Below are 26,874 nucleotides of genomic sequence, written 5' to 3'. Positions count from 1 at the left end.
CCAGTGCATGTAGCAACTTGTCTATAAATGTTCTGTATTATGGTAGCTTAGCCTTGGAATGCTGCATCTCAGAGGGATTGGTATGGGATTGGCAGTTATCATTTTTATTTATTATTTTTTATTATTATTATTTTTTTAGAAACTTCTTTCTGGATGCTCTAATGATGTGCGAGGGGAGCCAGTGTGTGCGACTCATGGCAGGGCTCACCCTAGACTATGAGTTCAATGGTGGCGACTCAGACTCAGGCTTGTCTCGTGAGCGCATCGAGGCCTGGTTCACCGCACTCCACTTCCACCATAACCCCCGTGTGAAGTCAGTCCAGGCTCTTATGGTCAGTGAGTGGTTTTTATAGTTGTGGGACCATTTTCTAAGTGCCATGGAAGGGTTTGTAGCACCTCTTCCTGAGTGATTTATTTTCATATTACACCTTAACATTTGGCTGTAGTATAAAAACTGTAGTAGAATTAGTATAACTAAATGTAAACCCAGTGTCGTCTGAAATATGAACCCAATAGACTGCACGATGTTGTTCCTCTCCTTCAGTCTGCCATCCTTCTTTCAGTTGTTAACCCCTTAAACGTGGCCGTGTACAGTCGATCCTCCCCGAGTGGCGGGGTTGTATCGCGGTCTGAGTACCTGTAGGAAAATATTCGCCAAAAATCAGAGATTAACCCTAGAACATTATACTTGGTATGGCAGATAGTACTTACATTCAGCTTTCTCCAGAGACAGGTGTTGAGCCTTCGTGGACTACCCAAGGACTTGTGGAGACTTGCAAAGTTGGGTAACCAAATCTTCACTTTCACACCTCCAGCAACCCGGTTTCCCCACTACCACAGCCTCATTCTGTCACAGTAAACTTTATACTACAACGTAAAGGTAGTTAGGAATCCGTATTTGTACAATAAGCACTGAAAATAAGGCTAAAATCAACGGAGCATACGGCCGACATGCACTGTGGCGGCGGTCTTCCCGTCACTCAACAAACATTTCCATTTTCACAGCTAAAAACATGTATACTACATTATTTTCAATCGTATTACTTCCCAAAAGATCACCACGGCGCGCTTTTTATTCTGCCTTACGCCCGCCACTTTATTCTCGTTCCTGGCGGCCGCTTGCACTGACTGGGAAGAGCTAGAACTCGCCATATTGTCACTTTGAAAGCCTGCAGTAAACTGACGCTAAACAGGGGCAAACCGTGAGAAAAAAAGCTAGTGTTACAACTGGGGAAACAAGCCTTTCCTAGTAGCATAAACTGCTTGTGAGAGGAGAGCGCAGATTTACAGTTCTAAGCGCTCAGAGCGCTGCCATGTATCACAGCCAGGCTGGCCGGGCCGTGGTGGGGGGGGGGACGGGGGGAAAACGCGATATTTGGCAACAACTGAGGTCAGTAGTACAAAGGTAAAGTATGCTAGTTGTAGCTAGAGGGTGGTGGTACTGATAGACAATATCAGCTGGAGCCTGCTTACCCGCGGTTATTCAAAATTTACTAGAATCGCAAACGCGACGATCCGCCGTTATGTCCTTTTGGCCGAGCGTCGCAAATGAGACTATCCGCGTTTAAGGGGTTAAGGAGGGAGTTGAGGGATGTTTGTATAACCAAAGGGGTGCGAATTTAAACTCAGTTCATTTTTTCCTTCAATCCACATCCCCTCTGGCCCTTTTCCTCACAGAACCACAAATCTCACCCTCTACTGACATATCCCCATTTTTTTTTCCCTGTTACCATCTGCTCACAAACCTCCGTAACAAGGGCGGCACCTGTTGTTATATCAAATCCCAGTATGCAGTTGATACAATTATCAACTTCACTTCATCCAGTTTTGATTACTCATTGTATTAACAAAATAGTAAAAATATTACCAAATATACCTGTGTAGTCTATTGCATGCCCAATGCTTCTTTGGAACCCAGTGTATTTGATTCCATATCCACACAGTTGAGTAACCTTAACCTTGCCCGTAGCGCCGAAATTACCATTTTGGGTGATTTCAACATACATAATGCTGAATGGTTATTGCACTCTGCCAGGACTGATGACGCTGGTCTAGAGTGCGAGCTGTTTGCAGAATTATTTAATCTCACCCAGCTGGTAAAGCAACCAACCAGAATACCTGATAATCCTGACCATAATGCACATCTTTTCGATTTATTCTTGACAAATAATCCAGATCAATACAGGATAGAGGTACTGTCACCACTTGGATCCTCTGACCACAATCTCATCAAACCCTCATTAGAGAATCCCCCCACACCTCCCTGTTCTGAACCTGTCAGGATGACTCGATGGCACTTTGATAGGGCAGACTGGGATGGATTTAGGAATTATCTTGCTGACATTCCATGGCAGTCTTTCTTCTCTAGTGATCCCAACTCTACCCAGTCCCACATTTGCAAGTTAATACTAGCTGGTATGGATTTATTCATACCAGGTAAACAGTTCACTAAAAGATCGAACTCTCCAAAATGGTTTGATGGTGGCAACTGTGCCAGAGCAACAACCCAAAAGTCATTAACATATAACTCTTACATAAAATAAAAAACATCTGAATCACTCTCTCAATTTAAAATTGCCAGAAATCATGCAAAAGCTGTAATAAATCTAGCTAAATCTAACTTTCTTCAAAAGCAAGCATCAAAACTACTTAACAGCCTTAACGGCAATAGAATATTTTGGTCAACTCTTAATTCTTTCAGTAATAACTCTAACAAGTCATCATTCATTCCCCCCGCTAAAATCTTCAGATAGCAACATCACAAATGACCCACGTTCGAAAGCAGATATTTTTGTCAGTACATTTGCCAAAAATTATACCATAGACGATGCCAGCCAGAATGTCCCAGTACTAGAACTGGACTCTCCCGAAATAGTTCCACTTAAAATACAGACAAGATATGTAACGTCCATCCTAGACAATTTACCTACCAACAAAGCTCCAGGCCCAGATGGAATTCTGCCAACTGTTTTGAAAAAGTGTTCCCCTGAACTTGCCTCTGTTCTAGCTAAATTATTCAGACTATGCATACATACTTCTTCATTCCCAAATTCATGGAAAGAAGCCAATATCCACCCAGTTCCGAAGAAAGGAAGTTCCTATGACCCCTCTGATTACAAACCAATTGCAGTCACATCTTCTCTTGGTAAGGTATTTGAAACATTAATTAATAAGCACATTGTTAAACATCTTGAATCCAACAACTTAATTAGTGATAGACAATATGGTTTTTGCCATGGAAGATCCACCATTAACATACTCAATCTCCTAACACATACCATCCATCAATCAATTGACGTACATGGAGAAACTCATGCAGTAGCCCTTGATATTTCTAAACCTTTTGATAGAGTATGGCACCATTCCCTGCTGTCCAAACTCCCTTGCTATGGACTAACGTCTTTTGTTCCTTCGATTTCCTCATATCTCGGTGACAGGAAAATAAGAGTAAAAGTAGATGATGTATATTCCAATTTCTACTCAGTTAACGCCGGTGTGCCGCAGGGATCAGTTCTGGCGCCAACCCTGTTCCTGGTTCATATTAATGATCTCTTATCTGTCACCCACAATCCAATCCACTCATATGCAGATGACTCAACACTACATAGTTCATTTACATTCAGACACCCATTTACAAAGTCTAATATCTCTACCTCTCAGTTCAGTACAGCCATCTCCATAAATCAAGACCTATCTACGATCAGTGAATGGGGACAAAACAACCTTGTCTCATTTAGTGGTAGTAAAACTAAATATATGCAATTTACTAAGAGACAGATTTTGCCAGATTCGCATATTACCTTCAGTACTACTAATATTCCCATCTCCAAAAGTATTGAAATTCTCAGCATCTCACTTACCAATGCCCTCAGCTGGACATCTCATGTGAGATCACTTGCTAAAACCGCCTCAAAGAAACTTGGACTAATGTACAGAGTCCGTAACTTCTTCACCGACGAGCAGTTAGCTGTAATTTATAGGAGTCATGTGCACTCTCAGTTTGAATATTGCTCACCCTTGTGGAATGGATATGGAGAGGTTTCATTAAAACAATTAGACAAAATTTAGAACAAGGCTGTTAGAATTATTAACAACCCTTCCATTACAAATAAACTACCTCCCCTACAAGTAAGAAGGAATGTTGCCTCCCTTGCATTATTTTACAGATATTTTTAGGGCAAATGCTCAGACGAAGTTGCGTCCATGGTGCTACCTCTCCATGCTTTTCCTCGTGCTACACGGGCATCTGGTAGCGCTCATGACTGGAATGTCACTCAGCCATATTGCAGAACTTCTGCCTGTCAGAATTCTTTCATTCCCCTTACTGCATCTCTTTGGAACATGCTTCCCCAGAGTTGTTTCCCTCCAAACTTCAACCTACAGCTGTTCAAGTCTAACTGTTACAGATATGTTATGAACAGAGGACACCAGTAATCTGGTGTATGGATTATTTTTTTTTATTCATTTGTTTTTCCTTCCTCTGTTGTTATTAAAAAAAAAAAAAAAAAAAAAAAAAAACAGGCTGTGGAGTGACATGGTTATATCAGTGCCATCACATGAAGGCCTTTTTAGGACCATAGCATTATTCAGCCACTTCAGGACAAGAGGCCATTTGAAAGTTGTATAAAACTGTAAGAATTAGCTTAAAAGTACATCATTCAGATGGATTGGGTTAACCATGCCAGTATGATGATATCTTTTTATATTTTTTTTAACCATTATTGCTGAACACTTGTCCTGAGTATGTACAGTTGGAATCAGGTATTCCTTCCCATCCAGATTCTCTATTTCACAAATATGGCACTGGTCACACAATTTTGGAATGTAATACCAACAGAATCTAAATGCTTATCGAGTGCTAGGATCCATTTGGTGGAATCATTTATGGATTGTGTGTAATAATGCAACATTTGTAGGTTATAGATATCAGGTGGAAAGGAATACAGTACCTGGCCGCAATTATACTTATTTCTTACTACTTCACGTGCAGTATATGTCCTCTGCGTGATAGATATTTTGCTTGCAAGACCTTAATGTTTAGTTTAATTTTGTCTCCTCTTGAGACTGAGTGATACTGTGCTTAACTTCATATATCAAAGTGGCATGTACATATTTCTTTTTCACATAATTCTTTAGGTGCTAAATTTATGCTTGTGTGAACCCCTGTGTGTTCAGTTTCATTTTATCTCCTCCAGGGGCTGGATCCTGAGCTGGAGATAAGTGGGATGTCTAAAATGGCCACCTCTACAATGGTGTACAAAATCTGCCACAGTGATCCAGACCAGTGTCAAAATGTTTCTAAGTGAGTGAAAGTCTTTGTTGTATATAGATAGATAGATAGATAGATAGGTACTATGGGTAAAAAAAGTATCGGTGCATAAATATGCATGAAACATCTGGCACCACACAACGAAGGTCATGGAAATATTAGTGTCTGACTTACCACATGTTGGTGGTCCTGATGTTGGGAGGTGTCATATACTGTATCGCCAGCTAGCAATATCCTCTTGCAAACACGTAGCAAATGTTATGTTTATATAAACACATTGTTTATACACAATGAGACGTTGGTAATTAACGTATGTTTTCGGTAAGCATTGGACCCCCTGTGCACCAGTACTTTTTTTCCCATAGTACATAAATAGAAACAGAAAACCCTCGATATAATGAACCCCAGTATTGCAAATTTTGGATAAAACAAATGGCCAAATCACGACCGAACTTCCCCCAGATTTTGTGAACAAAAGTCGCTAAATGCAGGGGGGTGACAACAGCATCCCTTCCTGGCACAGTAAGTGTACTTCAACAGCATTCCTTCTTGGCACAATAAGTGTACTTCAACAGCATTCCTTCTTGGCACAGTAAGTGTACTGTAACACTACTACATTTTATTGTATTTTTATTATAGGTATTGTATTGTATTTATATGAACAACTTCATACAGTATTGTATTTACATGTACAACTTCATAAACCATTGAATTCTCCATGTAAAACTTCATAGAATCAGTTCAGATTATGTTTGAGCACATAGGACCGAACAACTCGCCTTATGTAAAGAACTGAGTTCGGTAATCCCTCGGAAATATCGAACCTCTCGTATATAGCAAACTTTCGGATATAGCGACCCACCCCTCCCCGAGTTAGCTCATTATATCGAGGGTTTACTGTAGATAGACAGATAGATAGATTGATGGATGGATGGACAGACAAATAGTTGGATAGATGTACAATATCTGTATATTTCACTGGGTATGTTGTTTATAGATTTCTCCAACTTTTGTTACTGATGTTGTTGTGGTCCCAGGCTCATCTGAATGTCAGCCTGGTAAACTGATGTCTGAAGGCGCACTTTTCCTTCAGCCTACAATCCTTCTATAAGGGGTAAGAGAGGGAGGTGAGAGATGTTTGCACTGCCAAACAGCTGAGTCCTCCTAGTTGTGTCAATGCCACCTGGTGAAGGCATCCATCTCCAGCATCTCTTATTTTCATACTTTCTTTCTCCTTGTTTTTGGATCCTACCTCATCCCATCTTTAGGGGAGAAGAAGGGTCAGGATAATGTTGATGATGATGACAATACAGTAAAACAGTATGAAGACATGTAAAGAATTAACATTTCTGGTGGTAACTCTTAGCCCTGTCCCATTTATGAACAGACCTTGGCATACTTGTCAATTTTAGGTGAACTTTGTTTAGCTTAAAGAAGCTGTATATGTTTAATGGATTGCTGTATTCCTAAAGCACTAAGAAGTGAAAAGTCAGTATTCCTTCTCTTGATAAGTTTCACCATCACAGCTCTTAGGGAATATATATTTTTTCCCCTCAGAGGCAGCAAGTCTCTTCTGTAAATATATATGATTTTGGAGGTATACTGTATAGTTCAAATTTTGACCTTTGACTCACTTTTCACTTTTCCATATTTCTTTCCCCTCCACCTTGCAGACCCTTCTTAGCAAATGTTCATCAGGAAATAAATCAGTGGTGCACAGCTGAAATAAAACAACGGCCCCCGGGATCATCCTCTCAACTTGAGGACAACTTTGTCCAAGCGTTGCGAGCCCTGGGTAATGCTGGAGTGTCACCTGATGAAGCTCATCCAGAGATCTGTTATAAGGTAGAGCCATCCATTGGAGCCAGTGAGGCTTCCACTTAAACACTTATTGATGTAAAAGATTAGTACTGTAATCATCAAACTGATTCTAAAAGAAAGGTGAGAGCTGAGTAAGGAGTGTAGATGATAAGTGAGAAATGGGTCTCTATTGTTCAGCACCCATGACAACCTGACAAGAACCACAGTAGGGTAACTTTTCACTTATTATCTACACCCTTTACTTGGCACTCATGGATCTTCCACGCAATTATTGTGTTTCTAAGGTATTTCACATAGTTTCTTGTTGATTTACCTTTATTTCATTTCATTTTTTATTACCAATACGTAATATTATACAATTTTTTTTACTTTATTTATTTAGTTGTTAGCTGGATGGAGAGGGTGTAATATTTTGAAACACATCTCTGACTTACAATGAGAATTTACTACTATTTTTATCATCAAATGCCAACTATACTTTATTCTGGGTGTAAGAACCGCAGAATGAAGCCTGAAGTTCGTGTGGCAGCCCTGCAGAGCTACAGGCGAGTGGGATGCCCTGCCAGCGATGCACCATGGAAGGTATGCACTACCCAATAATATCTTAAATTCTTCACTGCAATGATGTGTTTATATTCATATTGTTACCAGATGATTTTATTAACTTTCTAGTAGTATACTGATCTATCTAATTATCTGTGTACAGTATTTCTGGTAGTGACAAGGTTAAATACTACACTATATCTAATTCCTCCAGTTCATAAACCCTATCCTGAACTGAGTAAAGTTGTCTTGAGGTAGCAAAAATAGAATTGAAAATGTCATCAGACTGAAGGGGTCAAGCTATTCATTACAGTGACTGTCTGTCTGTTGGTCTATAGCCAAGTGCCTAAACTCCATAGGCTGTGGCCAGACAGTTACCTCCATGTTGCCATATCCTCCATCATCAGGCTGCCTTCCCTGCAACTCATATTATCCCTCATTTATATACCTCTCCACTCCATCCCTCTACCAGATACAATGGCACCTTTAAAAATTTCACTCGAGGGTGCACATGTTCATTATTACTCATAGATGTTTGGCACTAAATTATCCTAGCCTCAGTCCCCATCTCTTCAAAATGTTTATTGTAATACAGGATAGTTTGTTTACATTCTTCTTGATATATTATTCTCACTCTTTCTTGTTTTTCTTTTCACCTTTTCATCTTCATTTCTGCTTGTATTTCTGTTTATTTTTCACTCTTTCTTGCTTGCATTTTTATCTTTTCTTATTATTCTTTTCAGTTTCTCATCTTCATCCTGTTTTTGCAGTGCTTTTTATTTTTTCACCATTTCTTGTTTTTCCTCTCATCTTTTCATCCTTACCCTTTCCTTCAGTTCTTTCATGGTGACAGGTGGTGGCAACCATCATACACTCACTTGATGTAGAGCTGCCTGTTTCTTTTGCCTTAATTATTCTTTTCTTTTTCTTCTGTCTTTCATCTCATTTTTGCAACTCTTCTTTCCACATAAAGTGACTACACTGAGTGACAGGCTTAACCCTTACCAACCTGCAGATCTCACATTAGGCACAGTGAAGGTCTGCACAGGCCATGCTGTAAGCCTCATATGAGGTACAGTTTCCACTAGTTATAAAACAGTGACTCAAGGGAGGTAAACTACCTTACAAAGAATCAGTGCAGCAGGGGTTTATGGTTTCCTGCAACCCAGGAAACCATTTACAGTGCTGGATGGTAAGTGCATAATCAAATAATAGGGTGATGTGGAGCCTAATTTGGTGCCTTTATTAAGTGGGTGGAGAGATGCAAATGTGACATCCATCTGAGAACCAAACATCCACACTTTTCCCCACACCTCATTGTGGTAAGTTGTTGTCCACTGCAAAGGAACATCAGTTCATTGCACAGGACAGACTGACAGTGGCCTTTGCTTGCCTGAGGTTGATGGGTCTGCTTGTCCACACAGACTGAGGTTGCTTAGCAACAAGGACACTGCCACCAATAGCAATAATAACAAAAACAACAAGAGTTCTTTTCATCTTGTCATCCACTCTTATTTCTGTCTTTTTTTTCCAACCTTTCTTGTACTATATTAGCTTTCATCTTCTCCCTTTCTTTATTTTTTTTCCATCTCTTCAACATTCTTGTTTGCCTTTTCACTCTTTCCCTTTTTCATCTTTTCACCCTTTCTTGTATGCTTTCTTTTCATATTTTTATCCTCACCCATTCTAGTTTTCCTTTTGTCATTTTATTCTCTCCCTTTTTTCATCCTTTCACCCTTTCTTGTACACTTTCTTTTCATATTTTTATCCTCACCCTTTCTTGTTTTTCTTCCAGATTCTCGAGGACAGAGCAGATTCTGAGGAAGTACGTATAGCTGCTTACCTTGCCCTGGTCCCCTGTGCTCCCCATACCCCAGAATTCTTCACCAGGCTAAAACATCTTTTGGATCATGAAGAAAATATTCAAGGTGATTGGTTTTTGAGAGAGGAGTTCCTGAGATAACATGAATAAGCTTAAAAATATATCTGTAGAGGAGGCATGGTAGTAATAATAATAGTAGTTTTAGTCCCAGGTATGTATGAAACATAAGTCAGTGGACTGCAGGCTGAAGTTGTTGTCCCCCTGCAGTCCACCATCCTCCTTTTGTTAGATAGGGAAGCAGTTGAGGAATGTCTGTATTACAGGGATTAGAACCATGGGGTTACTTTGGTGAAACCACATGAAGATGTCCCTCTCCAACACCAATTGATCAGAGTGAAAGGGTTATTTCCATACTTGTTCTGTACACTGACAACTTTAAATTTATCTATAAAATGATTACATCATTCTGTTCTTGCTACTGCCGTGGGATTTATTCTATTTAGGATAGACAATATGTAGCAAAAATATCAGATTTTATCAGTCTCTTCAGCATTATGATGTCACTTGAATTTCATTTTGATCAGCATAGTTAATGGTAGGTAGGGGCGCCCACCATCCACTCATCGTACTCGATGTAGTGTTGCTCTAGGGTGACTGCCCTTTCCTCTCTTCCATCCTTCTTCCTTCCTTCCTCTGCTGTCTTTCATTCGTTCATTCTTTCCTCATCTATCTGTCTGTGGGTGACTCGGCACTGAGTGGCAGGCCAAATGGTTTCCTGTACACCAGGAAATCATTTATTATGCTGGGTGGTAACCATATACTGTAACTACATTATGGAGCCTGGTGGTTTAGTGGGTAATTGAGATGCTCCAATTGGATTGAGCCAAGGGATGGTTGGGGTTTATTGCTCATGTAATGCTACTTAGAGATGAGTGAGACTGATCACTCTCATCTTAAATGTCAGGACCAACTTGCTTAGCCTCGGGCTCCTAGCTCCTCATGGAACAACACAAGATTAGATGATGAATGAATGATTGACTTAGCATAGTCCCTTTTAGTAATATGAGATCATATGATGAGTTATTATTTAAGGGTACCTGGTGGTCTAGTGGTTAGAATGCCCTAGTTGGAGTGATGCCCTTGCAATAGTCTTAATACCCAAGAGGTGACTGGGCTATGTGAGAAATAAATTCCAGCCTCTCCATAAATGTAAACCTTTATGGACCACTTCTGTCTGAGGCCTCTTGACCTATGAGACTTTTCATTATATGGCTTGTTTGGATATACGGCCACCACCAAAAGTAGTACAGCACAGTAAATGGTTTCCTGAGCTACAAGAAACTATTTCATATGTCACTCAGTACAGAGTCCTGTAGGCAGCACAACATCAAGTGAGTGTAAGCAGATATATGCAATCATCTTTATAAGCCAGGGATATGTTTCAAAGTGTCAAAACTTTTTTCTTTGACCCACTGCCCACCTGTCCACCATATTGTATTGAAATCCAAAGAACTTTTGAGATGTCATGTACATAAACAAACATACATCCATGGGTGAATACTATTTATAACCTCTATTCAACTTCATTGGCAGAGATAGTAAAGACAATTAAAAGAGGCCTTTCATAATTAGGACTTACTATGTCATAATCCCCCTTGTCCTGCATATCAGTGGGCTCCTATATCTGGAGCCATGTGAGGAACCTGATCGACAATCCTGGCCCCACTGAGTATGAACAGCAGGTGTCCCAGCTGGCTCGGCAGTACTCACTGCCATCAAGATTTGCTGCAACAGCCGAGGACTTCAGAACCTCACGCAATCATCGCTATACCCAATTCAGTGAAATGGTGAGTACAGTCATGCAGGGCTTGTGAGTGGGGGGGGGGGGGATGTTAACTTTTCAGTAAAATGTTTTTTACAATTTTTTTTAAATCTCCAGATGATTGTCTTTGGTTAAAGAGATATTTTTTTAATTGGAAAGGTTCACTGTTTCACTAGCTGTAAAAGAAAAAAAATCTTGCATGGACTGAATAAAATCATTTGTGAGAAGCAGGGATAAGCACAGATAAGATGTCACTAGACGGAAGGGGTTGATGCTACCAAAACCCCAGGATCCAAGTCCAAAGGGAGCCTGAAATGAGAGCCAGGAGAATATCAATATGTATTAACTATTCTTTAGTGATACATAACTAGATCAAATAAGTTTAATATTCTGTTCACACTCAAGGTACTGAACGTAGCTTCCCAGGTCAGGCTTAATAACAGAGGTGAATGTTTGGGTGGGTAGGTGTACTGTTGAATTATAGCTGCAGGGTCAGAGACTCGTAACATTCCATGGCATCTAGGTCCCAGTGCGACTCGCTGGGTATTCAGTCAAGGGTCATGTGTATAGGTAGTTTCTAACTGAGGATGGTGTGAGCTGGAGAAAGAGCACCCTGATGACAGAGGACAGGGTAATATGGGGGCAATTTGTTGATGACCATCTCTTCCATGATTAAGGCTTCTGGCTATAGACAGATCTAGATTTTGCACACCCACTCTCCTTTACCCTGACTGTAACAAAGTTGTAACCATGGTTTCTATCTGTCTGTCTCTCTACAGCCAGATGCCTTGATCTTGTAAGGGGTGGGCACAAACAAATCATTTTCATGTCACCCTGTCCTCTACCAATTAGCTGCCCTCTCTCCAACTCACACTCCCTCTCTCATGATATCTCCCCACTCCATCCCTCTATTTCATCCTCAGTCATCCTTTCCCCCTCTCCCTGTCTGCCTCACTCACATATACTCCTCTAGTCAGCCAGGTTTCACACCAGACACAGACCTGTTGTCAAGTGTTAAAATGGCATTTCAAAATTTGTCAGGCTGCACGAGGAATAGTTTGTGATGATGCTGTTACCCTTGCAGTCCAGATAAACTTGACACTACTGTCAGCCGTATTGTTTAAATTGAGGGCGCAAAAGTGTAACCAAAATGATGCTCATTTATGGAACACCTGTAATTTTTAGACATGATAATCCTCAGTCCCACATTAGAGAGTGCATCCAGCAATGATACAGCAAGGTCAGACGTGTTGTATCATCATCACATACTTCAGAAATTATTGCAAACTTTTCTGGACTTCCTTGGACTTTTGCTCAACCAGTTTTATAGATTTGGCCCTATAAATTGGCTTTTCCTTTTTTGCTGTAAGGTATATTGAGTCCCTTGTTGTATGTTGTCTTTATAAGTAGGATATAATGAAGAATGTAGATGATGATGATGATGATGATGATGATGGTGTTTATGATGGTGATGATGATGATGATGATGATGATGATGGTGTTGATGATGATGATAATGATGATGATGAGGATGAGGATGATGATGGTGATGGTGTCAATGATGATTATGATGACAGTGAAAGTTTAATACTTAATACAACAGCCAGTTAATACTTATGAAAACATGTAAAAGGCTCCTATTCATGTTTTAAAAATACAAAGTAGGGTTTAGACATTGATGATGATGATGATGATGATGATGATGATGATAATGGTGGTGGTGGTTTCATGCTGGTAGCCATTGCTGTCACTAAACTAGTACAAAAAAATTTTCAGCTAAACTTTGGTGGGAGTGTAGACAGCAACATGATCTTCACCCCAGCCTCTTTCTTGCCCCGCCATGTCTCCATGAACCTCAGTTTGGACCTCTTCGATACCTCCTTTAGTCCCTTGGAGATTGGCGGGGACTTCAGTGGTCTGGAGACACTGCTTCAGAGGTTCTTTGGTAAGGAAGGACTCTTTGGCAATGAGAAGATCCTGAACTTACTAATGCCTGAGGGGAAGATGCCAGGGAAAAGTCAAGAGGTTGGGAGTGGAATTTCCGAGCCCCACATAATTCGAGATGAAAAAATCCATGAATTCCAGAAGCTCTATAATGAAGGAAAAGGGGACAGTGATGCAGGAGGAAGGGATGAAACCAAAGCTTCCTTCTACCTGAGAGTCTTTGGGCATGAAGTAATTTACATTAAGGACATCCTCAAAATTGCCCAACCAGGAGTGCTTTTTTCCTACCTCAAAAACTTCCTGTCTGCCTCCAGATCATTCCAGGTAAGGCAGGTCTTCAAGTCCCATACACCTTGACCCATATTCATGCCAGTTAAGAATGCACCTTGGCACCTCATTCTTATCAGCTTATTTCTTTATTTCATAAGGCATTCTGGGTAATGTGCAGGCACTTTGACAGTACATCCCCCTAGTTCGCGCCAATATGGGCAGCAGAGGACGTCGCGTACTATGAATTCGCATACTGTGAATACATAAACTTATTGGAAAAATTACATATGGGTGGCACCCCCCTTCATGGGCAACCCTTGAAACGCCTTTCAGACCTAAATATGTACAGTATTGTACTCTACAGGGAAACTTCTAAGACATATTACCTAAGATAAAGTAAACCAACAAGATTATGGCTTTACTAGGTAAATCAACAAGGATATGGCTTAATTAATAAACCAACAATAATATGGCTGCTCACCTTTACCCATTATCGCTTCTTGGTGGGGCAATGTCGCGTACTTGGGGTAACCCCGGATTTGGGCCACTCTTCGCTGCCCGTCTTGCTTACAAGGAGTTCATTTTGCGTGCTAATAAAAAATACACTAAAAAAAAAAAAAAAAAAAAAAAAAAAAAAAATAGGTCCTCGCTACAAGGGGGATCACGTACTCAGAACTTGCTTACTGTGGGGATGTACTGTATGTGACCACCCCTTGTGGGATAGAGGCATCTGAATATAGGCAGATAACTAGATGTTAATTATGCAGTCTTTATTGATGTAAGAAAGATATATGAACATGTGACATGCAAGTGAATAATAAGCAGTACAACTCAAAGCACATTGTTAAGGAAGAGGTTCTAGGAAGCCTTCTGAGATTAAGAGAGTACCAGGAATGTGCTCCTGCATTTAACATATTTATACATATTCTATCATCTTTTTATGATGCCCTAGGGAAAAGAAAGATATTTCAGTTTTTATTTTATGTGCCGTCGTAATTTAGTGGCTGAGGATGAGTTCTGTGCAATAGTCAGTTGTTGTTTTTGTTGATGATCAAACCCAGTCTCTCTGGCAGAGCAGACCTCTCAACTGCAGGCAGCAACTTCCCCTGCAAGGTTGTCTCATGCAATAAACCAACGATCCCTTGTGGCTGACAGTGCCTCACAATGGTAAAGCATGAGGGTCAGTGTAGAGGTTTAGTTCCTAGATGGATACCGCATTTACGTCTCTCCATCAAGTTAACGGGGGCATTATAGCAAACTCTCTTTTACCCCATAAACTGGTTATATGGTTACCACCTAGCACTGAAAATGGTTTCCTGGGTTTTAGGAAGCCATTAGGTTTGTCACTCTTGTCGCTCAGTGCAGAGTCACCTGAAATGGAAAGAAGTGTAATAAAAAATGACAGTAAGGAAAGGGGGAAGTAGGAAATGAGAAAGATAGGCAAAGAGATAGAATGAGAAAGGGGAAGGAAGTAGTAGGCAGCATTACATCAAGTGAAGTGAGTGGATGATGGTTGCCACCACCTACCACCTACAGTGATCAATAATTTCAGAATAAATTTAGTTCCATAAAGGGTATTTTGTAGATTTGGTTTTTTCCAGGGATTTGGTAAAGATAACCCAAGTGATTTTTTAAATTACTGTATATTGTACTGCAGTTTCAGAGTGTTTATTTTTCTTGGTGAAGCTGGGGATTGTGTTAATACAGTCATTATTAACCTTCTTTAACCTTCTCATGATTAGGTCATCTCTTGGATTCTGTTGTATTTTGATTAATGCCAGGTAATTCTATTCACCTGAAATTGAGTCACAGAATCTTGAGCATGAACAATTTTCCAGATATTGGATCAAGAGTACGTTCGAGCAACAATCCTTGGTTTCCCACTCCACCTCAAGCTCAACTCAACTGGGTCACTCGTCTTTGATCATGAGTTCAAGACAAGCCGGGATAAAAATGGTGGTAAACTGATAATTGAGGGTCACATCGCACCATCTCTGGTTGTCTCTGCAGATGAGACTCTGTGGGTGGATGGGTACATCTCAGCCAGTGGTCTGCGTCGAACCTCAACCCACTCGGCGCGCACCAAGCTTGGCGGCAAACTGATGCTTGAGTCTGAGGAGGGAGAGGTGAGCCACGTGTGGACATTGTTAGTAAAACTGGGATAGCATTGGTGGGCCAGTAGGTTAAAGCACTCCAGCCAGAAGTTATACATCTAAGAGATGGTTTAGGTTTATTACACACATAATGTCACTGAGAGGTGAATGAGACTGGTCACCATCACTTTAAATGTTGTAACTAAGTAGGTGAGCTTTGTGCCTTTCACTCCTAATGAGACAAAGAAGGGTTGGATGATGGATGAATGATATAATTGAACTTCATTGAAAGACGGAGTCTGAAGCATCTTTATAAGATATTATATAAATCAGTGTAGAATGGAGCTTCATGGAAATACATAATTGTAAGATTCATTTACTGAAATAGTAAGCAAGATTCTGCCTGTGGCTCAACACTTGGTTATGACAGGTGGCTGAGGCTCATATCACAGTACCTGGATCTGAGGTGACTAAAATCAGTAGCAGTGTCAAAGTGGCAATGTATGATAACTCCAAGAGGACATGGCAAGAGCAGGATGACCCCAAGCCAGACAACACGAAGGAATACTGCACACCTGACAAGTTCAACAATGCACTTGGTCTCAAGGTATGTTTTTCTAGTAGTAGTAGTAGCAGTAGTAGTAGTAGTAGTAGTAGTTGTAGCCCCAAATTCATCTGAAATGTGAATCAATTAAACTGCAGGCTGAAGTTGCCTTTCTTCTGCAGCCCACCATCCTCCCTGTGGGGGATAGGGAGAGAATGAGAGATGTTTGTACAGTTGGTCAGTGGAGACACCTTTCTATATCAGTGCTACCAAGTGAAGGTGTCACTCTCCAGCATCATAGTGTTCTGAAGGATAGTTATATTTATCTCTTGTTTTAGCCTCTTGTGCATAAATCGCTCATTGGCTTATAGTTCAGGTCATTAATCCCTCTCATTTCCTTAAGATATGTGAACTAAAACTAAGTAAATAACATAAAAGAGAGAGTATAGTATACAGTGGGGCACCAATTTTCGCACCTAATTGGGTCCAAAAATAATGCGCGAAAGTGGAATTAGCGAAAGTTGGGGCATTGTCTTTATGGCAAAAAGGCTAATTGGTTCCTGGTTATCCTAAAGTAACATCAGATTTTCATTTTCACTTGCAATACAGTACATCAAATTACTATTGTACATTGCATTGTGAGATACAAACAATAAAAACTGTACAATACACATTATATGAGGAGAAACATACCACAGAGACCAGGTTACTCTCTTTTAGCCTTGGCCTTTCCTCCCGACTTTGAATGTCCTGGCCACTTTTTATCACCACCACTGCCTCCCGGCCCTCCCCCCACACCACCAGGCTCTCCCCCCACACCACCAGGCCCTTTCCCCACACTACCAGGTATAGTAGAGGCCATTGAACCGTGAGAATCCAACACAATGGAGCTAGCACGCTCGTACACAATGGCGGGAATGGGTGGACAGAGTGTTGACATGACGTCATTCAAGATGGCGGTGGGTTGCGGGCGGGCGGTGCAGGAAATTCAAAGTTCAAAATATTGTCCCAAACCCAAAATTTGTGCGCGAAAATCAATTTTTTTCAAGCGAAAGTGGAAGTTAGGGAATATTTGGTGCATGCCGCGAAAATGGATTCCGCGAATCCTGCTGTAGCGAAAGTTGGTGCACTACTGTACATAATAAATCACTAAGAAAATGGTGCTATGAAACCTCCAATGCTAATGGGTCTACTATATTACCCATTTTCTTCCTCTAAGATGTGTGGCAGCATTGGTCATGGGGTATTCGACCAAGATGGAGAACCAGTTATAGGGGAGCCATACAAGACTGACTTCACTGTGACCAAGACAGACACATTCAACTACTACCGACTCTACGTTCAAAACCGCGTCAATGTACTGGAGGCCTTCTTTGACACCCCCGGCTCTACCACAAAGCGCAAGATTAATTTTGTTTTCAATGTACGACCAGACAATGAGGGAGGCTATATCAAGTTAGAAGGTCTTAACTATATGATTCTAGGAGAATATGAGAACACTGATGCTCTAAAATCACTGGCATTCAGGTATCAGCAGGCCTCCAAGATTGTGGGGAAGTTTGAGGTGTCATTAGAGAAAGAAGTGGAAGGGGTTGAAACACATTTATCACCATCAGTGGCCATCTCTCTTGGCCCAGACAAATTCAATTTAAAGGGGAAGCTGACCTACAGTAACCAAGATGACAATGAGGAAGGACTTCAAGGTAAGGACATTTTTTAATGAATGGCAGGTGAATGAGCATGTGGCCCATTTCATCTTGCATGCTGTTGATTAGTTCTTCCTCCATCATGCTTTTCTGTTTCCTTGTTTTCTGGACCCATCTTCACCTCATCCTTAGGTTGGAAAAAAATGTCAAGATGATGACGATGATGATGATGATGATGATGATGTGGTTGTGAGGGAGGACTTGGTGATGAATGACTGACTAAAGACATTGTTTTGAATGCCAAGCATGGTAATTATAAGAGATTGAATTTGTTAGATCAGATTATGAAATCTGCAGAGAGGGTGTGAGAGAGTATGATTAGAGAGAGTGAAAACTGATGAGATGCAATTCGGTTTTGTGTTAATTAGGCATAAAGAAGGTGCTAGTTTTGTAGTCAAGCCATTATTGAATAAGTTTAGAATGATGATGATGATGATGACAGTGATGATTCTAAAAAAAAAGTAATAAGAGAATAAGGACCACCTGAAGAGGATGTCCTTGTTTTAAGTCTTTGATATGGAATGTGTTCCAAAATATCACATTTTTCCCAAGCAGTTTATGCTGTACAGTTTATTGGGGGCAGCGGGCAGATTGCTTTATAGGTAGCAAAGGAACTTTACAAGGCAATTTTCAGTCATTTAATCTGGACTTAGCCTCTTGGATCAGGTGATGCATTTTATTGGTGTATTCATTACTGTTTCTAGGTAATTTTATTCTGCTTGGGAGAGACTTTTCAAAATGGAAAATTTAAATATAACCTACATTGACCCATTTACTGCTAGAGGTCTCTCTTAAACTGAATAGATATACTAAATATATTAAAAACTCGTCTACGATACTATGTGTGTTGCGAGATATGCTGGCGTGAGCTTTGGTGTGGCAGTGGGAATAAGAAATGAATAAATGATGCGGGACAGACATTGATACTGCTGACTGAGCTGTCCTTGCGACTCACAAGAAACCCTGATGATATGAAAGCAGTGTTATATATTGGTCACTCTGTACTGTATATCATCAGATTAGAGTGGTTAACAGCAAACAGGAATGTCAGAAAGGGTGACTGCCTGAATTTGTTATTTAGGTTCATTTTTATTATCCAACAGCATCACTGAAAGGGGAAAGGTTATGGAAGGGAGTTTCGTCTGGCAGCAGGAAATATGGTACAGTAGTCAGCCCCAAAAGAGTCCGAGTTCATTCCCCTCTGGTTTGTTCCTGCTTATCTTTTGTACTCCACAACATCTCTAGAAGCAGAGTAGTTATGGCAAAAAGTAGAGGGTGGAGGCCCCCAGAGTATTTGGTAAGGCAATGGAAAATCTTCTGGCCAGTCCAAAAAAGTCACGAGTTCATGCTTTTGTGTATTGTCTATTTATTTATTTCATATGCTTATTTGTATCACTTGGCAGCGTCCCTGGAAGGAGAGGGGTTATGGCAGAAGGTAGAGGGGGGAAGGGAGGCCACTAGAGCATTTGGTGAGGTGATGGGAAGCTTTGTAGCCAACCCCCAAAAAGTGGGACTTCACACCTCGGTCAAATACGGCACTGACCGCACCGACCCACACACACTTGAACTCACCATGGACTACTCTGAGGGAAAAGGCTACGTGACAGCCAAGGTAAGTTTTTTCCTTTCCTTTCTTTATACATTTTCTGGCTTTTGAGATCCTACCTCACCCATCCAAGAGTGGGAAAATAAGTAATGATGATGATGATGATGGTGATGATATTTACTGTATTCTATCAGGTGAGCCAAGTGGATACATCAGTGGGACTGGTGTTCGACTATCTTCCTGGCCATGCACAGGTCACAACCAATGTCTCCATCCATGATACACAGGTGAGCCACATGGATCACAGATAGTATTGGTTTGTTTGCTTGGAAATTTGCATCATTATGATGGTAATGGCACAAGTAAAGTAGATTATAAAGCTTTGATGTGACTAATATGAAATGGTTTTAGTGTTACATGTTACAAATCTTATTACAAATCTTAGATTTTTTTCAGCAGCTATCATCACCTGTTTTGTGAGGTAATTAGCAGGTTTTGGCACTTGGTTTAACTTCCAGGCCATGGAGAACATCAACCATATCATTGCCAATCTCAGTATGAGGATTTCTTAGAAGGAAGCATGGCATAATTTGACTGACTGATTGAACTGATATGATAATGATGATGATGATGGTGATGATACCAGTAAATAAATTACTGCTCTGCATACTTTGATGTGAGATATATGAAATGACATTAATGATACTGTACATAGTTAGTTTTAGAACAAAAACAGTTTTTTACCTCTTCCCCCCCTCATGTTTTTGACACTTTTTTCCTATGTTTCCGACTCTGGACATCTACATAATCATCCATTTTCCGAGGCCCAGAAATCCTCCATGCCACATTCACATGTCACCACTTCAGAACTAATATCCACCATTCATACTGAGTACATGCTAGAACTATTTCCTTCTTGACTGGTGTAGTACTGTTAGTGGGAATATTATTGTGACATGCTGGTGGGTCTAGTGGAGGATCAGTAAAGTCTTAAAAAAAAATGTCAAATTGTTTCCTGCCCTAGCTTAGGATCAAATTGACATCCTTTCAAGTACCAAATCACTTCTCTACCCACTCAGCCATTATTTCTCCCTGCACAGGTAGCCTCAGAGATCATCATAAAGAACCTGGCAGAGGGTGAGAATCAGGACTTCCATATGAAAGCAAGTCTGGAGAGTGACCAGCTAAACCTCAACTACATTGCAGAAGTTCTTTATAAGGTGTGGTGGAGCTTGCTTTAAAGTGTGGCATTTCTAATTCCAGCTTCCAACTATGGTTGCATATTGAGTTAATGTTGGGTCTAAGCACTTTTCAGTGGTCAGGATTGTTAAATATATTAAGTATTCTAAATACTTCAGTGAGCTGATCATAGTCTATGAATTTTTAATGAAAACAGTCCCAGATCCCCTCAGGTAATACAGTATTAATAAGTGTCTCCTGATGGCTGGAGAGGGAGGGAGAAAGGGAGGGAGGGAGAGAGAATTAGCTATTACCATCTTTTTTCTCCTATCCAGGTGAGCGATAAAGGGTTCCAGGCCGAGACAGAGCTGAAGGTGAGCACATGGCTTCATACACGCCTCATGCTGACCTACATATGGGAAAACCTGCATCATCTGGCTGGCTTCCACATCACCTTGAATGAATTTGTGCTGGAGCTTGGACAAGACCTAGACTTCAGCCAGCCAAATCATGCTCATATCATGGTGAGTTCCTGTCACTTAACCCTTATCAGTATGGAAATTCATTGTCCCTATGTACTCTGCAGACCATAGAGGAGAAACTGAGCATACCGCTATACCTCATACCAATTAGTCTGGCCAGGCATATATGGCAACACTGTTCCTGCCGAGATTCTGATTGGCTGGAGGTGTTTGTTTGATTTCGTTGTTGCTTAAACCGATACTTTCTTTATTATCAGATATGATGCTGAGTTTGTCAACAGTACAATCGTCAAAAGCAATAAGAAATCCGTTATATACTTAACAACAATGAAATTTGCGTAGGAAGATAGAAATATGAGTCAACAAAGTATTTTAGCAGTCAAAGTCAAGGTCAGCATTCGAACAATTCCTTTAAATCTCCAACACTCGATAATATAACAGAAAATTGAGGAAACCTGCTTAATCTAAGCGTTGGTGTAACACACATTTAAATTTTAAGATCAGTGTGTACTGTGATAATAGAGGAGATAAAATGAAATAGTTTTCCTTTAGCCTACTTTGATTTTCGAAATTTTTTCAAACCTCCCTCCCCGCAGAACTCGTCTTTTCATTAGAACTTTTAATTATTTAGAGTTGTGGCACTGTTAAAGGGTGCAGACTGATATTAAAATTTAAATGTGTGTTACACCAACGCTTAGATTAAGCAGGTTTCCTTAATTTTCTGTTATCGAGTGTCGGAGATTTAAAGGAATTGTTCGAATGCTGACCTTGACTTTGACTGCTAAAATACTTTGTTGACTCATATTTCTATCTTCCTACGCAAATTTAATTGTTGTTAAGTATATAACGGATTTCTTACTGCTTTTGACGATTGTATTGTCGACAAACTCAGCATCATATCTGATAATAAAGAAAGTATCGGTTTAAGCAACAACGAAATTGAACAAACACCTCCAGCCAATCAGAATCTCGGCAGGAACAATGTTGCCATACATGCCTGGCCAGATTAATTGGTATGATGTATAGCTTCATTTATTCAGGCTATATATATATATATATATATATATATATATGTGTGTGTGTGTGTGTACAGTACATCCCCCTAGTACGCGCCCATATGGGCGACAGAGGACATCGCATACTAGGAATTCGCGTACTGTGAATACATAAACTTATGGGAAAAATTATGTATGGGCGGCACCCTCCTTCATGGGCAACCCTTGAGATGCCTTTCAGACCTAAGTATTGTACTATACAGGGAACTAAGATAAAGTAAACCAACAAGATTATGGCTTTACTAGGTAAATCGACAAGGATATGGCTTAACTAAACCAACAATAATATGTCTGCTCATCTTTACCTGTTATCGCTTCTTGGGGGGGCAATATTGCGTACTCGGGGTAACGCCGGATTTGGGCCACTCTTCGCTGCCTGTCTCGCTTACAAGGAGTTCAGTTTGCGTACTAATAAAAAATACCCTTAAAAAAAAAAAAAGGTCCTCGCGTACAAGGGAATCGTGTACTTGGAACTCGCGTACTGTGGGGATGTACTGTATCTATATCTATATCAATATCTATATCTATATCTATATCTATATCTATCTATATCTATCTATATCTATCTATCTATCTATCTATCTATATAGTATATAATATACATAAATATATATATATATATATATATATATATATATATATATATATATATATATATATATATATATATATATATATATATGTATTTGTTTTTTACTTTAGGGGCCAAAATTAGGTTCCCATTTCAAGATTAAATCCTACAGCCCAATAATATAATTTTTTCTTGATATTTTTCTTGATATCTCCAGAAGATTTTATCTAACTTCAAGGACGATTTCTTGAAGTGTACAGGGCTAATGAAGTCTGTAACAAGGCCTTCCAGCCTAAAAAGGTCCCCTAAGCTGAATTAAATGGTATGAATGCTGCAAGACTTTTCATTGGACTGAAGGAGTTAATCCCATTATTACTTTTTTTTTTTTTTTATAGTAGCATAGCCTTGGTCTCCATAATTCAGAGAATTTATAGTGAGAGAAGTTTGGTTATTTCATTATCAGAATTTCTCAGGCTAGCTATTAAAATCCTAGGCCAACTAAGGCTCCTTTTCCCCAACAGCTAAGTGGGATGGCGGGTGAATTAGCAGGAGGGATTCATGTTTCCGCCGATTTTGACCCAGACCGTCCTCTGGCTGCCTTGCTGGACGTGTATGGTCAGCAAGGTGAAGAACTGGTCATGGGTGCAGCGTTGTCCCTCACATCGGACTCACAGTGGGCTAACTTCACTGGCAGAAGTAATGTGAGATTTGCTAATGTAGATGTACCTGTAGATTAGTACTGTGTTTTTGTCTGTCATGTGTTATATGTTGTGTGTTTCATCAGTCATGCAATGTTATCAGTTGCATGTTATGTTATGTATTATTATCAGCCATGTGTTGTTAATAGCCATGTGTTCCTAATCATGTGTTATTATCAGTCATGTGCTGCTATTAGTCATATGTTACAGTATCATCACATATTACTAATCCCTTCAGCCCAAGGATGTAAAACTTTTCTTCTTGTGTCTGCCAAACAGAAAATTTAATTAAATTCAGGGGAGACCTCTTGTACTGGAAGAGTTTTAGTGTATTTGCTATACCCTGGCAAAGGTCCTGAATCCCTTTTAGTTTATTTGATGGCCAAGTATAGTCAGATTAAAGGGTCAGTTTGACTTGCAACCAAGGCAACTCAATCCTGCCTCATAACTAAGACTTATTGTATTTCATATAACCATGAATTACTATTCAGGTTGTGGGAATGGCTCAGTACCATCTGGTGAAAACAAGCAGACTATAGTGGAATCTGTATCTAATCAGTGCTGTTCAAAACTTTTTCTCCAAAGCTGAATAAAATCATCTGCAGGATGCAAGAGTAAAGTACAGACTCCATCTTCGTAGTAAAGGAATTAAGAGGCTTGACACATCTTTCAGCTCAAATGGTTCGACTGGTCCTTCTCTTTTGATCAAAACCTTATCCTAGACGACAACATGGCGGTGCTCCAGATAGGCCAAGAAGATGGAAGGAGAGCAAAGATCATCTCAAGAGTAAGTGCTTCATTGGTCCCTTTGCTGCTGAGTGGAATGTGTTATATAATGTGGAGTTCTTTATTATACTGTATCATCTCTTTTACTATCAGGATAGCTCTAGTAACTCTCCAAATTGGCCAAGAAGAGGGAAGGAGAGCAAAGATAGCCAGAAGAGTAAGTATTTTGTTGGTTCAATTTCTATTGAGTTGAATTTGTGAAATGCTGTGGAGTGCTGTATTACTGTATCTCTCTTATGATCATGACAACTCTAGTCATTCTCCATATTAATGAGAAAGAGGGAAGGAGAGTGAAGACAGTCAGAAGAGTAAGTATTTTGTTGGTCCCCTTGCTGTTAACTGGGATAAGAGAAATTCCATGGGATGTTAATTCTCTCATGATTTAGGAAAACTCAAGTAATTTATTTCAGTTTATGTTAGACAGCTTTCTTCATCTTAGAGTGAGTCAAGGGAGTAGGGGGAGTTAATACTATCACCATTTCTTGGTATGGACAACTCTGGTATTCTCTTTCAACTAATGTAGTATGGTATTTTTTCTGTTGAGAATATATCATATAAGCTTGGGAAACTCAGAGAAACCAGATGTGACCAATGAGGGTTTAAATTCAAGAGAGAGTTGGGGTATATATTCTCGAGTAATGATGTTTACAGACAAACAAATCATTAGTCCCATCTTAAATGTCTAGATTGAGTAGCATCAACTTGGACCTTTTGGGGCAGTAAAAGACTGAATGGTAGAATGATAGGTAGGTATGGTGGACAGTATTTACAGTAGCAAATTATTGCCAAACTTGACATTAATTTACTCTTCCTCAGATGTCTCCTGGTCAGCTTCTCCAGTTCTCACTGTGGGGTGGACCTGAAGAAGAACACCCAGATTTTGAGGTAAGTTGTCTCCTTCAACCTGAGGGTGTAATCTTTAGTTATGTTGTGCTTAATGATTGATTGCTTAGAGTTCTCCAGCTGAAGTGATAATCCAGTCGTGCAAACAGACTTGATCGCCAAGAGGTGACTGGTGGTTTATCGATCATGTAATGCAGTCAAAGGAGGTTAGATTATTATCCGTTGCTCAGTGACAAAATTTGGGAGCACTACAACTCTACATCCTTTTCATGACACTTTTTGTAACAAACAGTGTATTCTAGTGTCCCCTAATTTCAGTTCAGCATTCAAGATGGAGAAATAGCATTTTTTTTTTTTGGGGCCAAATTTACATGGACAGGGTATGGAGGAGTTCTAACAGTCACAGTGCTAAAACTATCCCATTTGATACATCCATGGCTCTAGACTTAGCTGAGTACCATAATCAGGTTACAACAGATAATTTTAGTTTTCCTGGAAAAATCCTAACAATTATAGGATTAACCCCTTCAATGTGATGACATCTTTTACTGTTTCATTTTTTTTTTCTTTAATGAAAGGAAGAAAGAACCAAAGACCAGGAGCCCGCAAACCTTTCCTTCAAAAAAAAAAAAAAAAAAAAAAAAAAAAAGAGCCAAATTCAAGATTCGTTCATTTCGAGATCCCTGGACACATTGCATTTGAAAGACTGGAGATCATAGGAAGTAGGAAATACAGACAGAGGGAGACAGTTCCAGAGATGACCTGTTGCATAAATGAAGGACAAGAAGTAACGGTTAACTCTTGCATTAGAGGGTTGGACAGAAACAGAGGTTGAAGGGAGCTAGTAAGAGGAGGAGAGTTAATGAGACGAAAAGCCTTTGACTCCACCCTATTGAGAAGAGATGTATGTGGAGAGCCTCCTCACACATGAGAGTTGTACTTCACACAGGGGCAAATAAATCCCATGTGTAAGGTCAACAACTGTGCAGGGGTAAAGAAGGTATGGAGTTGGCTTAGCACACCTAATCTCTTGCAAGCAGACTTTACAAGAGATGTAATGTGATCTTTCCAAGATAAGTCCCAAGTGAATGACACCCCAAGCATGTTCAAGGATGATGCAGGATTAACCCGGATATTACTAAACACTAGTGGATACTCCTGTGGAAGATTTTGTCGGGTTGATAGGTGTAAGACGTGAGTCTTTGAGGCATTAAAAAGAACAAGACTATTTTTACTCCAGTCAGAGATATGAGCCAAGTCAGACATTAGGTGTGCCATAGCCTCATCCCTTGTTTGTTGAAGTAACTGCTGAGTTGGATATTGCAGGAACCGAATAAAAAGGTGAAGGGTGGACTCATCAGCATACGAATGGATAGGGTTAGATGTACAGCTTAGAAGGTCATTGATGAATAAAAGGAAGAGAGTTGGTGATAGGACAGCCCTGAGGAACACCACTGTTGATAGATCTAGGAGAAGAATGATCGCCGTCTACAACAGCGGCTATAGAACGACCAGAAAGGAAGCTCTAGATGAAGGCACAGATAGAAGGATATAAACCATAAGAGGGCAGTTTGGAAATTAAAGATTTATGCCAGACTCGATTTAAAGCCTTTGAGATGTCAAGTGCAATAGCAAAGCTTCTGCCAAAGTCCTGAAAGAAGGATGACCAGGAGTCTGAAAGGTAGGTGAGAAGATCGCTAGTGGAACATCCCTGATGGAACCCATATTGACAGTCAGAAAGAAGGTTGTAATAGGAAAGATGACTTAAAATTCTTCTGTTAAGAATTGACTCAAAAAAATTTTGAGACACAGGATGTTAAAGCAATTGGACGATAGTTAGAGGGTTGGGAATGGTCACCCTTCTTTGGGCCTTGCTGAAT

The 26,874-nt window shown here is 40.1% G+C and overlaps 1 protein-coding gene across 1 annotated transcript in view; it reads left to right on the top strand.

Annotated features, from left to right (window-relative positions):
• The window catches only part of LOC145399781 (uncharacterized), a 95,158-nt gene that overhangs the window by 20,219 nt on the left and 48,065 nt on the right, over positions 1-26,874 (top strand). Inside the window, exons 8-24 of the mRNA XM_080272330.1 lie at positions 140-332; positions 5,196-5,302; positions 6,943-7,114; positions 7,586-7,672; positions 9,429-9,561; positions 11,127-11,302; positions 13,054-13,545; positions 15,330-15,617; positions 16,015-16,191; positions 17,348-17,831; positions 19,238-19,446; positions 19,575-19,667; positions 20,481-20,600; positions 20,895-21,083; positions 23,189-23,368; positions 24,039-24,152; positions 24,968-25,036. Of these exons, the coding sequence (XP_080128456.1) occupies positions 140-332; positions 5,196-5,302; positions 6,943-7,114; positions 7,586-7,672; positions 9,429-9,561; positions 11,127-11,302; positions 13,054-13,545; positions 15,330-15,617; positions 16,015-16,191; positions 17,348-17,831; positions 19,238-19,446; positions 19,575-19,667; positions 20,481-20,600; positions 20,895-21,083; positions 23,189-23,368; positions 24,039-24,152; positions 24,968-25,036 (3,283 nt within the window). The remainder of the gene's footprint in view (positions 1-139; positions 333-5,195; positions 5,303-6,942; positions 7,115-7,585; positions 7,673-9,428; positions 9,562-11,126; positions 11,303-13,053; positions 13,546-15,329; positions 15,618-16,014; positions 16,192-17,347; positions 17,832-19,237; positions 19,447-19,574; positions 19,668-20,480; positions 20,601-20,894; positions 21,084-23,188; positions 23,369-24,038; positions 24,153-24,967; positions 25,037-26,874) is intronic.

This window comes from Coenobita brevimanus, chromosome 50, assembly GCF_032717465.1.
Source record: "Coenobita brevimanus isolate Jiangsu-jjx chromosome 50, ASM3271746v2, whole genome shotgun sequence".
NCBI lineage: Eukaryota > Metazoa > Arthropoda > Malacostraca > Decapoda > Coenobitidae > Coenobita > Coenobita brevimanus.
Note: the sequence above shows the minus strand (reverse complement) of the source record. Positions and strands in the feature narration are given on the sequence as shown.